Source organism: Phacochoerus africanus, chromosome 14, assembly GCF_016906955.1.
Source record: "Phacochoerus africanus isolate WHEZ1 chromosome 14, ROS_Pafr_v1, whole genome shotgun sequence".
Classification (NCBI taxonomy): Eukaryota; Metazoa; Chordata; class Mammalia; order Artiodactyla; family Suidae; genus Phacochoerus; species Phacochoerus africanus.
In genome coordinates this window covers 38775837-38788707 of record NC_062557.1, presented here as the reverse complement: position 1 = coordinate 38788707, position 12871 = coordinate 38775837, and the positions used below count along the sequence as shown (strand labels likewise).

At 39.1% G+C, this 12871-nt stretch overlaps 1 protein-coding gene across 8 annotated transcripts in view; it reads left to right on the top strand.

Annotated features, from left to right (window-relative positions):
• Nucleotides 1-12871, top strand: part of SYNRG (synergin gamma) — a 92188-nt gene that overhangs the window by 27461 nt on the left and 51856 nt on the right. For 6 of the 8 annotated variants that reach the window (XM_047758654.1, XM_047758653.1, XM_047758657.1 and 3 more), the window contains exons 4-8: nt 3252-3382; nt 4644-4749; nt 5731-5842; nt 10162-10371; nt 11762-11995. In XM_047758654.1, the coding sequence (XP_047614610.1) occupies nt 3252-3382; nt 4644-4749; nt 5731-5842; nt 10162-10371; nt 11762-11995 (793 nt within the window). The remainder of the gene's footprint in view (nt 1-3251; nt 3383-4643; nt 4750-5730; nt 5843-10161; nt 10372-11761; nt 11996-12871) is intronic. The other 2 variants (XM_047758658.1, XM_047758659.1) reach the window with 2 other exon arrangements.

Sequence of the window (12871 nt, the reverse complement as noted above, 5' to 3'; positions counted from 1 at the left end):
ATTATAGCTGGTTTACAGTGTTTGGTCAGTTTTCTACTACACAGCAAGGTGACCCAGTCACACATACATGTACACATTCTTTTTTCTCACATTATCATGCTCCATCACAAGTGACCAGACATAGTTCCCAGTGCTATAAGCAGGATCCCATTGCTTATACATTCAATATCAAATTTATTTGCTTTCAGCTCTTTTTTCTTATACCTGTATATCTCTACATCAATAAACATCTTTCTGTCTTCATTATTGTAGCCCAAGGATAAGCCTTGGTATCTAGCAGTGTGGATCCTTCCTCCCTGTTCTTTTATCTTTTTTTTTTTCTTTTCCTTTTTTGGGGGGCAGGGGGAATGCCCAGGGCATGTAGAAGTTCCCAGGCCAGGGACTGAACCCACAGCATAGCAGCAGCACAGGGCACTGCAGTGATAACACCTGATCTTTAACTCACTGTGCCACAAGGGAACGCCTTCCTTGTTCTTTTAAAGAGTTACATCTGGAGTTCCCGTCATGGCTCAGTGGTTAACGAATCCGACTGGGAACCATGAGGTTGCGGGTTCGGTCCCTGCCCTTGCTCAGTGGGTTAAGGATCCGGCGTTGCCGTGAGCTGTGGTAGGTTGCAGACGCGGCTCGGATCCCGCGTTGCTGTGTCTCTGGCGTAGGCCGGTGGCTACAGTTCTGATTCAACCCCTAACCTGGGAACCTCCATATGCCGTGGGAGCAGCCCCAAAGAAATAGCAAAAAGACAAAAAAAAAAAGAGTTACATCTATTCATGGTCACTTCCCCGTCAGTATAAATTTTAAAATCAGTTTGTCAAATTCCATGTAAATTTTTTTGGTCACACCTGCAGCATGTAGAAATTCCCAGGCCACAGATCAAACCTGAGCCACAGCAATGATAATGCCAAGTCCTTAACCTGTGAACCACCGGGGAACCCTGAAATTGACATTCTTACTCTTTTAGTCTTACTGTCATACCTCACTCAAATCTTCAGTCGCCTTCTATGTTCTTCAACTTGAGGATGAACTTCATCTTTAGTCTTTTTGGTAGTTTATCGAATGTATCTTAGATTTCTGAGTTCTTTTGCTGTGTCATTCACTCATTGTATAGTTAAGGATTAGTATCTCTTAACCTTTTATCTAGATTTCAAAAGAGTGTATAAATTTAGACTGTATAAATGTTTATGGTTACTTTTCAAGAGAAACATAAAATGCCGTTTTAGCAAGTTCAAACTTTATTGAAGAATAGAATTGTGTAGATAGGAAAGCAATGTGCATAATAACCCCTTCTTTCATTCTTTATTGTTTTTGTGGAGTATCTCATGCTGAATATGTGGTTTAGGTGGTTTCTTTTGTGTTCTGTGCACCTTGGGTAAACTAAGCCAACTTTTTAAAAGAAATTTAATCCCTCACCACAAAAAAGAAGTGGAAATTCTGTGACATGACAGATGTTAGCTAATGCTATGGTTGTAATCATTTTGCAGTATGTAAGTGTATCAAATCAACATGTTGCACATCTTAAACTTATACAATATTATATGTCAGTTATATCTCAATAAAGCTGGAAATGATTAAATAAATTATAGACGGGGAAAAAAGAAATTAATCCTAGGGCTATGGTACTAATTTTTAGCAGCAAGAGAACCAAGCTGTGATTAAAAATAAGTATGCAGGCTAAAGAAAAAAAAATAAGTAAGTATGCAGGAGTTCTCGTCTTGGCGCAGTGGTTAATGAATCCAACTAGGAACCATGAGGTTGCAGGTTTGATCCCTGGCCTTGCTCAGTGGGTTAAGGATCTGGCGTTGCCGTGAGCTGTGGTGTAGGTCGCAGATGTGGCTCAGATGCCGAGTTGCTGTGGCCCTGGCATGGGCCAGCAGCTACAGCTCCAATTGGACCCCTAGCCTGGCAAAAACTCCATATGCGTGGGAGCGGCTCAAGAAAAGACCCCCCCCCCCAAAAAAAAAAGTATGCACATCACAACATTGTAAATCAACTATACTTCAATAAAACTTTTAACAACAAAAAAAAAAGTATGCATAGCTACCTGGACAACCCAAGATTTAGAATAGAGTGTTAGTAATTAAGCACTATTACTTGTAACTCCAGTTGTAAAGTCCTAGAAACCATTCATAAGCCTTCCAGGCTGCTACTCTTCGTTGAGCAGGTGTGTGTCTGAGCCTGGGAATAGACACCAAAAAAATTCAAAAAATTTTAAAGTCTGAATTCTGTTGGTTGTTGGTAATTGGAGAGGCTGCCTGGTTCTGCCACTTGTCAGTAATGAGTGAGATACTTGACTATTTTCTGCATCAATTTCCTCATCTATAAAATGAGAATAATAGTAGTACCTACTGCGTAGGTTTCTTAAAGGAATTAATTAATACATGTAAAGCACTTAGAAAAGTCCGTGGAACATAGTACAAGCTTTGTGTTTGTTATTATTAAGATCTTCTTGTTGATCGTTGTCAAAAGTATCTCTAATTCTTATGATCTTACATATATTGAGAATAATATATATATATAAATATATATATATGCCTAATTCTATAGTTGACATATGGTCACATAGAAACACAGTAAATGGTACCTATATTATATAACTATTAAGTGTTCATTTTTCTTATCTATTTGCATAATTCTATATTTGCTTGAGGAATCTTGTTTCGGAAAAAAAATGGAATCATTATTGTTTTTGACAGTGTCCTATTTTGTCATCAGTACTATTTCTAATGTATAAAGTACATTTCTAATATATAAAGATAATTATTTCTGTAATAGCTATTTATATACTCACTAGTGTTAGTATGCTTTAACAGATGCTTTACACATATCATATTACTTCTAGACCCTAAAGGAATCTTCCATTGTTTCAACAAAAGTTCAGAGCAAGGAGGTGTTTTGGATAATTTCAAAAGAAATGCTTTTTTTTTATTTAAGAGAAATGCTAACATGATTTCTTTAACAAATTTTTGCCCTGAGCATGGCCAAAAAAAAAAAGATATTGCATGCGCGCACACACGCACACACACACAATCTGACAATTTGCAATGGGTGGTGCCCTTGAAGATAAAGAAGGAAATGAAATGGGCACGATATTAAGGGGTGCTTTCCATTTTAGCCTATGTTCTTTGAGTCTTCTATTAAAATGCATTTATATAGTTCACTAATTTAGGAAAATGTATGGAAATTACAGGTTTTGTTTGTAGTAATTTAAAGGAGAAATTGTTTTTTAAGCCTAAGGCTTTGTCTATTTCTTCTAGGCAGGCATACCAATGGGACCAATACCAGCAGGAGGAATGCCTTACCTGGGACAAGCACCATTCCTGGGAATGCGTCCTCCAGGCCCACAGTACACTCCAGACATGCAGAAGCAGTTTGCTGAAGAGCAGCAGTAAGAGACCTCAGGATGCAAGGATAAAGATGCATGATAGCAATTAATTTTAAAATCAAATGATCTGTAGCACACATTTGAAGCTGAAACAGTCATGGTGCCCTTAAGATTCTTTAAAATGAGAGTTCCCATTATGGCTCTGTCGTAATGAACCTAACTAGTAGCCATGAGGACACGGATTCCATCCTTGGCCTTGCTCAGTGGGTTAAGGATCTGGCATTGCCATGAACTGTGGTGTAGTTTGCAAGCGCGGCTCAGATGCTGTGTTGCTCTGGCTGTGGCGTAGGCTGGCAGCTGCAGCACTGATTCAACTGATTCAACCCCATGTGCCTTGGTCTTTAAAATACTTTTATGTTTAAAGCTGGAAGGGAGCTTACAGATCCTCTAATTCATTCCTCCGACTTTACATCTAGGGAAAGTGAGATCCAAAGAAATAAGCAATTTGTCAGGCCAGTTACACAGTTACTGGGAAAACTTGGACCTGAATCCAAGCCTCCTGAGTCCCTGAAGCATTCCTCTTTCTCATCTATGATACTGCCTCCCCAAGTAGAAATTCTTTTTTGTATGCAGAGCAAAGAATGTTTTCATTTTGTCCGCCTCCTTGTTTTTTTACTTTACTTTTGAATGCAACAAGTGTCTCCTCCTCTTGCAAATTAGACAAGAAATAAACTCATGTCTATGATTTACGTAATCATTTTTTAGATTCATTTCATGCATTTTGAAATTAATATACTGGGGAAATAGGATCATCCTAAGAAAATTAGAAGAAGGTATATATGCTTATGGCTGGGTCACTATATTGTACAGCAGAAATTAACACAAAACTGTAAATCAACTGTACTTCTAGTAAAAATAAATTCGAGGAGTTCCCGTCGTGGCGCAATGGTTAACGAATCCGACTGGGAACCATGAGGTTGCGGGTTCGGTCCCTGCCCTTGCTCAGTGGGTTAACGATCCGGCGTTGCCGTGAGCTGTGGTGTAGGTTGCAGACGCAGCTCGGATCCCGAGTTGCTGTGGCTCTGGCGTAGGCCGGTGGCTACAGCTCCGATTCAACCCCTAGCCTGGGAACCTCCATATGCCGCGGAGCGGCCCAAGAAATGGCAACAACAACAACAACAACAAAAAGACAAAAAGACAAAAAAAAAAATTCGAACTCATGCTTTTTACTTCTAGAAATGCAGTATAATATTGCTGAAATTGTTAATAGAAATATGAACAATCCCTGAAGAAAATCTCTTTACTATATTTTTTTTCCCTTTAGAAAACGATTTGAACAACAGCAAAAGCTCTTAGAAGAAGAAAGAAAAAGACGCCAGTTTGAAGAGCAGAAGCAAAAGCTCAGACTTCTGAGTAGTGTGAAACCCAAGGTAATGTGTTCCACCACTGCACACCCTGCACAGGCCTCTTGTCAGTGGTTTTGCCATGTGGGCACCACCATGGCAAAGCTGAGGCTGTGGTCAGTTCATTCTCACTTTGTCTAAATCTAAAAGCAAAGGACTTTTTTTTTTTTTTTTTGGTCATTTAGGGCTGCACCTGCAGCATATGGAGGTTCCCAGGCTAGGGTTAAATAGGAGCTCAGCCTACACCACAGTTAATGGCAACACCGGATCCTTAACCCACTGAGTGATGCCAGGGATCAAACCTGCATCCTCATGGGTACTAGTCTAGTTCATTAACCACTGAGCACAACAATGGAAACTCCCAACTTTCCTTTTTCTGTGAAGATCCTTGTTGTTAAAGGGACTAGGATATTAGCCATTATCTTCTCAACTCTTTTTTTTTTTTTTTTACTACCTTTGGAATGTTTGTAATCTTTTCTTAGGAAGCATTATTCCTGGACACTTAATATCTATCAGCTTTACCCTAAAGTATTTATAAATGGGCCTTTTAATAATATTCTGGAGAGTGTCATTTTACACCTGCCTTAAACACTTGTCAGTATTCTTCTTACTTGGAGGATTCACTATCTGAAGTATGTGGTAAAAGTACTGGAAATAGAGTAATATTTGTACTTTGCTTTCTTTTTTTTGTTAGAGCTGCACTCGGGGCATATGGAAATTCCCAGGCTAAGGGTCAAACTGGGGCTGCAGCTGCCAGCCTACACCACAGCCACAGCAACACCAGATCCGGGCCACGTCTGTGACCAACACCACAGCTCACCGCAATGCTGGATCCTTAACCCACTGAGCGGGGCCAGGGATGGAACCCGAATCCTCATGGATACTAGTCGGGTTCATTACCGCTAAGCCACAACAGGAGCTCCTCTGCACTTTTAACTTGTGTGGATTTAGATTGAAGTGTGTAAGATAAGTGAAGAAATATATATGTATATATTTATTGTCTCTTAGACAGGAGAGAAGAGTAGAGATGATGCTTTGGAAGCTATTAAAGGAAACTTAGATGGATTCTCCAGAGATGCTAAGATGCACCCAACTCCAGCATCACACCCGAAGAAACCAGGTAGTTTTAATTTAAAATTTTTTCTTTTGTTGAAAGGTGATGTGTAACCACTTTGTGTTTAATTGACCATTATGTGTGTGTGTAAAGAGTCCTTGTGTGTGTGTTGAACTCCTTCTTCAAGCGAAGTACAGATTTGAATGTTTTAAAATTTACAGTGGGTTAAGAGCTCCAGTCTAAATAACTGTCTTGGGGGGAAAAAAACCTCATTGCCTTCTAGTCAATGTCAGTATGACAGCTTGTAAATCTGTATAAATGAGTATGTTAACATTAGTAAAATCGGAGTTCCCATTGTGGCGCAATGGAAACCAATCCGACTAGGAACGATGAGGTTGTGAGTTCGATCCCTGGCCTTGCTCAGTGGGTTAAGGATCCGGCGTTGCCGTGAGCTGTGGTGTAGGTCACAGACACAGTTCGGATCTGGCGTTGCTGTGGCTCTGGCGTAGCCCAGTGACTACAGCTATGATTAGACCCCTAGCCTGGGAACCTCCATATGCCACAGATGGGGCCCAAAAAAGACAAAAGACCAAAAAAAAAAAAATTTAGTAAAATCCATTCACTCAAAGCAAATGTAATAAAATATTTAATATTTCTCATGAAAGTTTATTTTTATTTTATAATGATTTTTATTTTTTCCATTATAGCTGGTTTACATCTTGAAAGTTTTTAAAAACAGATTTATTTGTAGGTTTTATTTTCATTTATCCTCAGATAAGCAAAAGAAAAGTACCTAATAGAGCAGGGTAAAGGATATTTGGGAGGGGGGGAAGGTTTGCATGTGTTTCAAACATTTAGCAGTTGAAATGAGTCTTATAATTTGATAGCTGTTAGGGTACATCATCCTTTTTTAAGTTTTAATTTTTATTTTGTGTTGGAGTATAGTTGATTTACAATGTTGTGTTAGTTTCAGGTGACAATATCCTTTTCGAAAAGTTGATATTTTGCACTTTTCTTATGGCACAGGGGCTTAATGATCCAACATCGTCACTGCAGCGGCTTGGGTTGCTGCTGTGATGTGGGGTCAGTCACTGGCCTGGGAGCTTCCACATGCTGTGGATGTGGCCAACAATTTTTTTTTGATATTTTGAATTTTATTCTCAGCTAATTCCAAGACCGACATGTCGTTAATAGTGACTAATTATCATAAATCACTCAGCCCAAGTATTATTTCCTGCTGGCATATATTATTGCACAGATAAATTTTATCTTAAACCCTCATATTGTAGTACCTTTTACAGGTGATATCAAGAGGAAATAATGTAATAATTAATACAGTAATCAGTTTTTTATTTTTTATTTTATACAGTATCCAGTTTTTGATTTTCTGGGACAGCTTTGCCTGTCCCGTTAATTTCACTTATTAGGTTATATACTCAGATTATCATTCCCAAAATATGTCCCAAAGTAAAATATACACTGAAATTAAAAAGAGAATGGATATTAGCAATCAGAATTTCAGAAAGGAAAAACATACCTAAAAATGAAAATCATGAAAATTTAAGCTGAGTAAAGCTGGTCAATAAGTAATTTAAATACAGACACTGGAATGGTAAAACTGGACCCAGCGGGGAACTTAGAAAAAGGAGAAGGCAGCAGCTGAGGGGAGTGATCATTGTTAGGTCACATACTGTTCTAGCCATATAGAATGCTGTCCTTGGACACCCAGGTGTAGTTTAGAAACTTTGTTGGGGTTTTTTTGTTTGTTTTTTGTCTTTTTAGGGCCACACCCGTGGCACATGGAGGTTCCCAGGCTAGGGGTTGAATTGGAGCTGTAGCCACTGGCCTACGCCACAGCCACACAAAATCCAAGCCACGTCCGCAACCTACACCTCAGCTCACAGCAACGCTGGATCCTTAACCCACTGAGCGAGGCCAGGGATCAAACCTGCATCCTCATGGATGCCAGTAGGGTTTGTTAACCGCCGAGTCATGAAAGGAACTCCTAGAGACTTCATTGTTAAATAATAAATGTTCGAATTATCTCTTGAGTTCAGTCAAGGTGCATGCAATTAGCTGTTTCTAGTTAACTGTTTCCTGCTTAGCTAGAAAAATATTTTTCAGGCCCAAGGAATTTCCAGAGCTTCTCCAGTTTCTTACACCTAGGCCTAAAATATATAGAATTTCTAGAAGTTCCAGCTGTGGTGCCATGGGTTAAGGATTCAGCATTGCTGCAGCTGCAGCTCATATTCGATCCCTGGCCGGGGAGCTTCTATCTGCTGCAGGAGCAGCCATTTAAAAAAAAAAAAAAGAAATTTCCATTTCCAACTTTTTCACCCCCAGAGGCATCTTTTAATTTTCCCCTGTAGACGATCTTAAAATATTGAATATACAAGCTGTATCACATAGTTTTTATACTTATTAATCATGTATAGCCTTAAGAGTTTATAAGCCAAAATATATACCACATAGAAATAACATAATTTCTAGTCAAATGCAAAGAAACATTGGTTTAGCCTAAATAGTCAGTGTCCATTTTAAAAATATTCATAGAAGCTGTATAGCAGAAATTGACAGAACATTATAAATCAGCTATAATTTTTAAAAAATTTTAAATAAGTAAAATAAAAATATTCATAGTAGCTCTCAGTTTTCCATTACTATTTTCTACCACTGTACTGGTCTGAAAACCCAAAATGAGAATCCACACTCTGAGTAGCTATTATTGCAAAGGTTGGAGATTCATTATGGCATGGATTCTTTTTTTTTTTTTTTTTGTCTTTCTGCCTTTTCTAGGGCTGCTCCGAGAGCATATGGAGGTTCCCAGGCTAGGGGTTGAATCAGAGCTGTAGCCACCGGCCTTTGCCACAGCCACAGCAACTCAGGATCTGAGCCGCGTCTGCAACTTACACAACAGCTCATGGCAACACCGGATCCTTAACCCACTGAACAAGGCCAGGGATCGAACCCATAAACTCATGGTTCCTAGTCAGATTTGTTAGCCACTGAGACACGACAGGAACTCCTGGATTTTTCTTTTTTTAAAGAAAATTTAAGGCAGTAATTTTGGACATTTATTTTGCATCTTTTGTAGAACTTTAATGCTTCTAGGTTTTATTCTGTGTATCCAGAAAAGAAACACAATAGTGTCCCCATTTTTCAAATAAGAGCCTTTTTTAAAAAGATTTCTTTGTGACATTAGACTTTAATAAGTGTTAAAACAATTCAGAGCAGTTATAAATGTGGAGAAACAGAAGTTCCCTTCGTGGCTCAGTGGTTAACGAATCTGACTAGAAACCATGAGGTTGTGGGTTCAATCCCTGGTCTTGCTCAGTGGATTAAGGATCCGGCATTGCCGTGAGCTGTGGTGTAGGTCGCAGATGCAGCTTGGATCCTAAGTTGCTGTGGCTCTGGCTTAGGCCAGTGACTACAGCCCTGATTAGACCCCTAGCCTGGGAACCTCCATATGCCGCGGGAGCGGCCCAAGAAAAGGCAAAAAGACAAAAAAAAAGTGAAGAAACAATAGTAATAGTATTTTTAGTAAGCCTCTTATAAAATGCAATCCCTGTAGAGAAGGTTTATTACATAAGAGAATCTCATATTTAACATTAAGAAGCCACAATGATGTTTACATCCTTTAAAGACAAAGATCTCTTAAACATAGCTCTTAGTCAAGGTTTACTTTGTTAAATTGGCTTTTTGTTTGACTTAGCACTTTATGGTGTCCTAATTTTGATGCTTTTCACAAGAAAGGATTACTTTGGTAATATGTTTAATGTTTTTAGTGCCTTTATCATTTTCATCCCCCATCTGGTAATTTTCATTCTTCATATGAAAAATAAACCATGCTAACTGTATGGATTAGGCATGATCTATCAAAAATTACAAGTATATGTCATGCCTGAAAGTTAATCATCAGAGAATAAATCTGTCTAAAATGTATTCAGCAGCATATAAGTAGGTTTTATTTGTAGTATATATTGATTTGAGGGAATGTTATACAGATAGATCACTTGAGTTTCAGAAGTAATCACAACTTTGATGCAAATTATTATTAGTGGTCTCAGGGGAAGAAAATACTAACCTAATAAAAGAAGGAAAGGAATTGTGAGTTTTACATTTTTCTGATTTTTAGAAAACAGAAAAATGTATTTCTATTGCAAAACGGCTATAAAACCTCTTTAAAAAAACAAAGTTTGTGTAAATAGACATCAAAGTGTTTTGGACTCATTGTATAATTCCATTTGACTGTTGTGACATTATTTCTTATTCACCTCCATTGTTCATGTTTCAGTATATTCTTTTGGAGTTGTACTACATCATCTTAATTTCTTTTCCCTGTTGATTTTCATTGCTCTGTTTCATTGCCATTTTCCATTTTGCAGATTATCCCACATCATCTCATTCTACTAAAACTGTCTCCCCATCACCTGCCTTTCTTGATGAAGAAGAATTCAGTGACTTTATGCAGGGGCCTGTTGAAGTTCCCACATGTGGGCCTTCTTCCACTTCCCAGCCTTTTCAGTCTTTCCATCCCACCACCCCACTTGGCCAGTTGCATACACAGAAGGCTGGAGCCCAGCCTCTCCCTCCAGGTCAGAGTCCAGTGTCTTCTGCCTTACATGGTGCCCCTGGGCAAATTCCTTATTTCTCTACTGCTCAGCCTCATACAATGTACAGAAAGCAGGTAACTCCTAGACTCCTAGTGAAAGTATTCTAAAGATAATCTAGGAAAATGTATCTCGCTTATATAAGTAGAATAATAGAGTGATGCTGGCAAAAATACATGGGCCTGAATATACGAGTACCATTGAAATTCACCAAAATAAGAATCTAGATTTTTTTTAATTCTGGGGGCCTCATGTTCTAGAAAAGTGATTCGAAAATTCTGCTAAGTTAGGTAAATTAGGAGCTATTTAGACCACCTTAGAAGTTTAAAAACAGGGAGTTCCCGTCGTGGCGCAGTGGTTAACGAATCCGACTAGGAACCATGAGGTTGCGGGTTCGGTCCCTGCCCTTGCTCAGTGGGTTAACGATCCGGCGTTGCTGTGAGCTGTGGTGTAGGTTGCAGACGCGGCTCGGATCCCGCGTTGCTGTGGCTCTGGCGTAGGCCAGTGGCTACAGCTCCGATTTGACCCCTAGCCTGGGAACCTCCATATGCCGCGAGAGCGGCCCATGAAATAGCAACAACAACAGCAAAAAAAAACAGACTACCTTCAGAAGATTACTTTTGTTTTGGGAAATCACCAATATCATTTTCTTAAGAGTAGAGTGATGAGGCGGTCTCATGGTGGTGCAGCAGGTTAAGGATCTGGCACTGTCTCTGCAGTGGCTTGGGTTGCTGCTGAGGCGCAGGTCTGATCCCCAGCCTGGGAACTTCCATATGCCATGGGTGCAGCCAAAAAAAAAAAGGGGGGGGGGGGACTGATGAGCCAGGGAAGCTGCTGTGTAGAAAGTGGCTTCTCTGGTTCAGTGATAAAGCAATAAGGGGGTCGGAAGCCCAGCTTCTCTACATACTATCATTTTGTCGTCAGACATGTCTTTAAACATTTCTGTACCTCGGTTTTATCACTTGTGAAGTAATGGGGGGGCAGTTATACAGTCTGTCTTGAGGCGTAAGATAGTGCTGAGAGGGCTTAGCAGACATGTACTTAGCTCACACTTTCTCAGCCGACCAATGATGCAGAAATAGACAATAGAAGTGCCTGTGTCTTGTGCAGATTTCTGAGATAGTGCTCCTTCCACTAGGCCCTTCTACCTACTGTCTCGTAGAATTCTTGAGAATCAAAGTAGATAATGATATTTAAGTTCTCTCCAGTCTCTACAGTGTGTCAAGGCCTATACAAACGTGTGGACTTGAATTATTTCAGAGTTTATATTATATGTGTCAGGGCCTTCCCTTTAGAATCTGGGGGTGGAAATGGATGATTGGAAAATTAGAAACTTGCAGTTATATACAAATAATCCTTCATGCTGTTTGTTTAGGCCCTTCCTTGGAGGAGAAGCTCCTAGTATCTTGTGATATAAGTACATCTGGGCAGGAACAAATTAAATTAAATACTTCTGAAGGTGGGCACAGAGCCCTAGGCCCAGGTTCCAGTAAAAACCACCCCAGTTTAACGGCCAATACCGGGGGTGCTGTAGATGGACGTGTAAGTGGTACCACTACGGCAGAGGCAGAAAAGACTTCAGACCAAAACCTGTCCATTGAAGAGAGTGGTGAGCTCATGAAATACTCAGCAAAAAGTTTATTTAACCAAATGTTGCTCAAACACTAACACCTTAAGCATTAATCTTAAAATGAATGCTGCTTGATTTTGCTAATCAAATTTTTGCTTAAAATGTGTTTAATGCATTCCTTTCTCTAATTAACCCTTACAGTTTTGCTCTGAATTCTTTCAAAACACTGTCATTCCTTTTAAAATTTTTTTGATAACCAGTTTTTTTAATCAGTGTTTTTTAATCCCTGATTGGAAATGTCTTCTTTTATAAAAATTCTTTTGTCCCCTGCCTAAACTTTGTTCTTCTGTAAGGTAGAAAAGTTAAAATTTAGCTGGAAAAGTCACCAATGAAAGTACAGTTTTGCTTCTTGGAAGTAATATATACATCTGTCTAAAAGATCCACGTTATGATAAACACAGCTTGCAGAGATGAATTACAATGTGGGCAGCCTAGGAAGCCAAACTTTTAGAGGCTGTTTTACTGGGCAAAGTAAAAAAAAAATACAAAAATTTTAAACAGAAATGCTGTATAGCTACAGCATCAATGTTGTATTCAGGTCGATTTTGCAAAGAAACATGATTAATTAAAAGCTGCAATTGAAGCTTGGACAATTATATATTTTTTTTACATATGTAATTTTTAAACCACCATCTACCATCTTTTTTCTTTTAATTTGTAATATATGTGAATGGCACAAGCTTCTTATGATCCAGAATATTGATTTAGTGCATCTTAATTTTTTTGTTTGTTTTTCTTTAGGGCCACAGCTGCAGCATATGGAAGTTCCCAGGCTAGGGGTCGAATTGGAGCTGCTGCTAGCCTATGCCATAGCCACAACCACAACCACGCTGCATCAGAGCTGCGTCTGCAGTC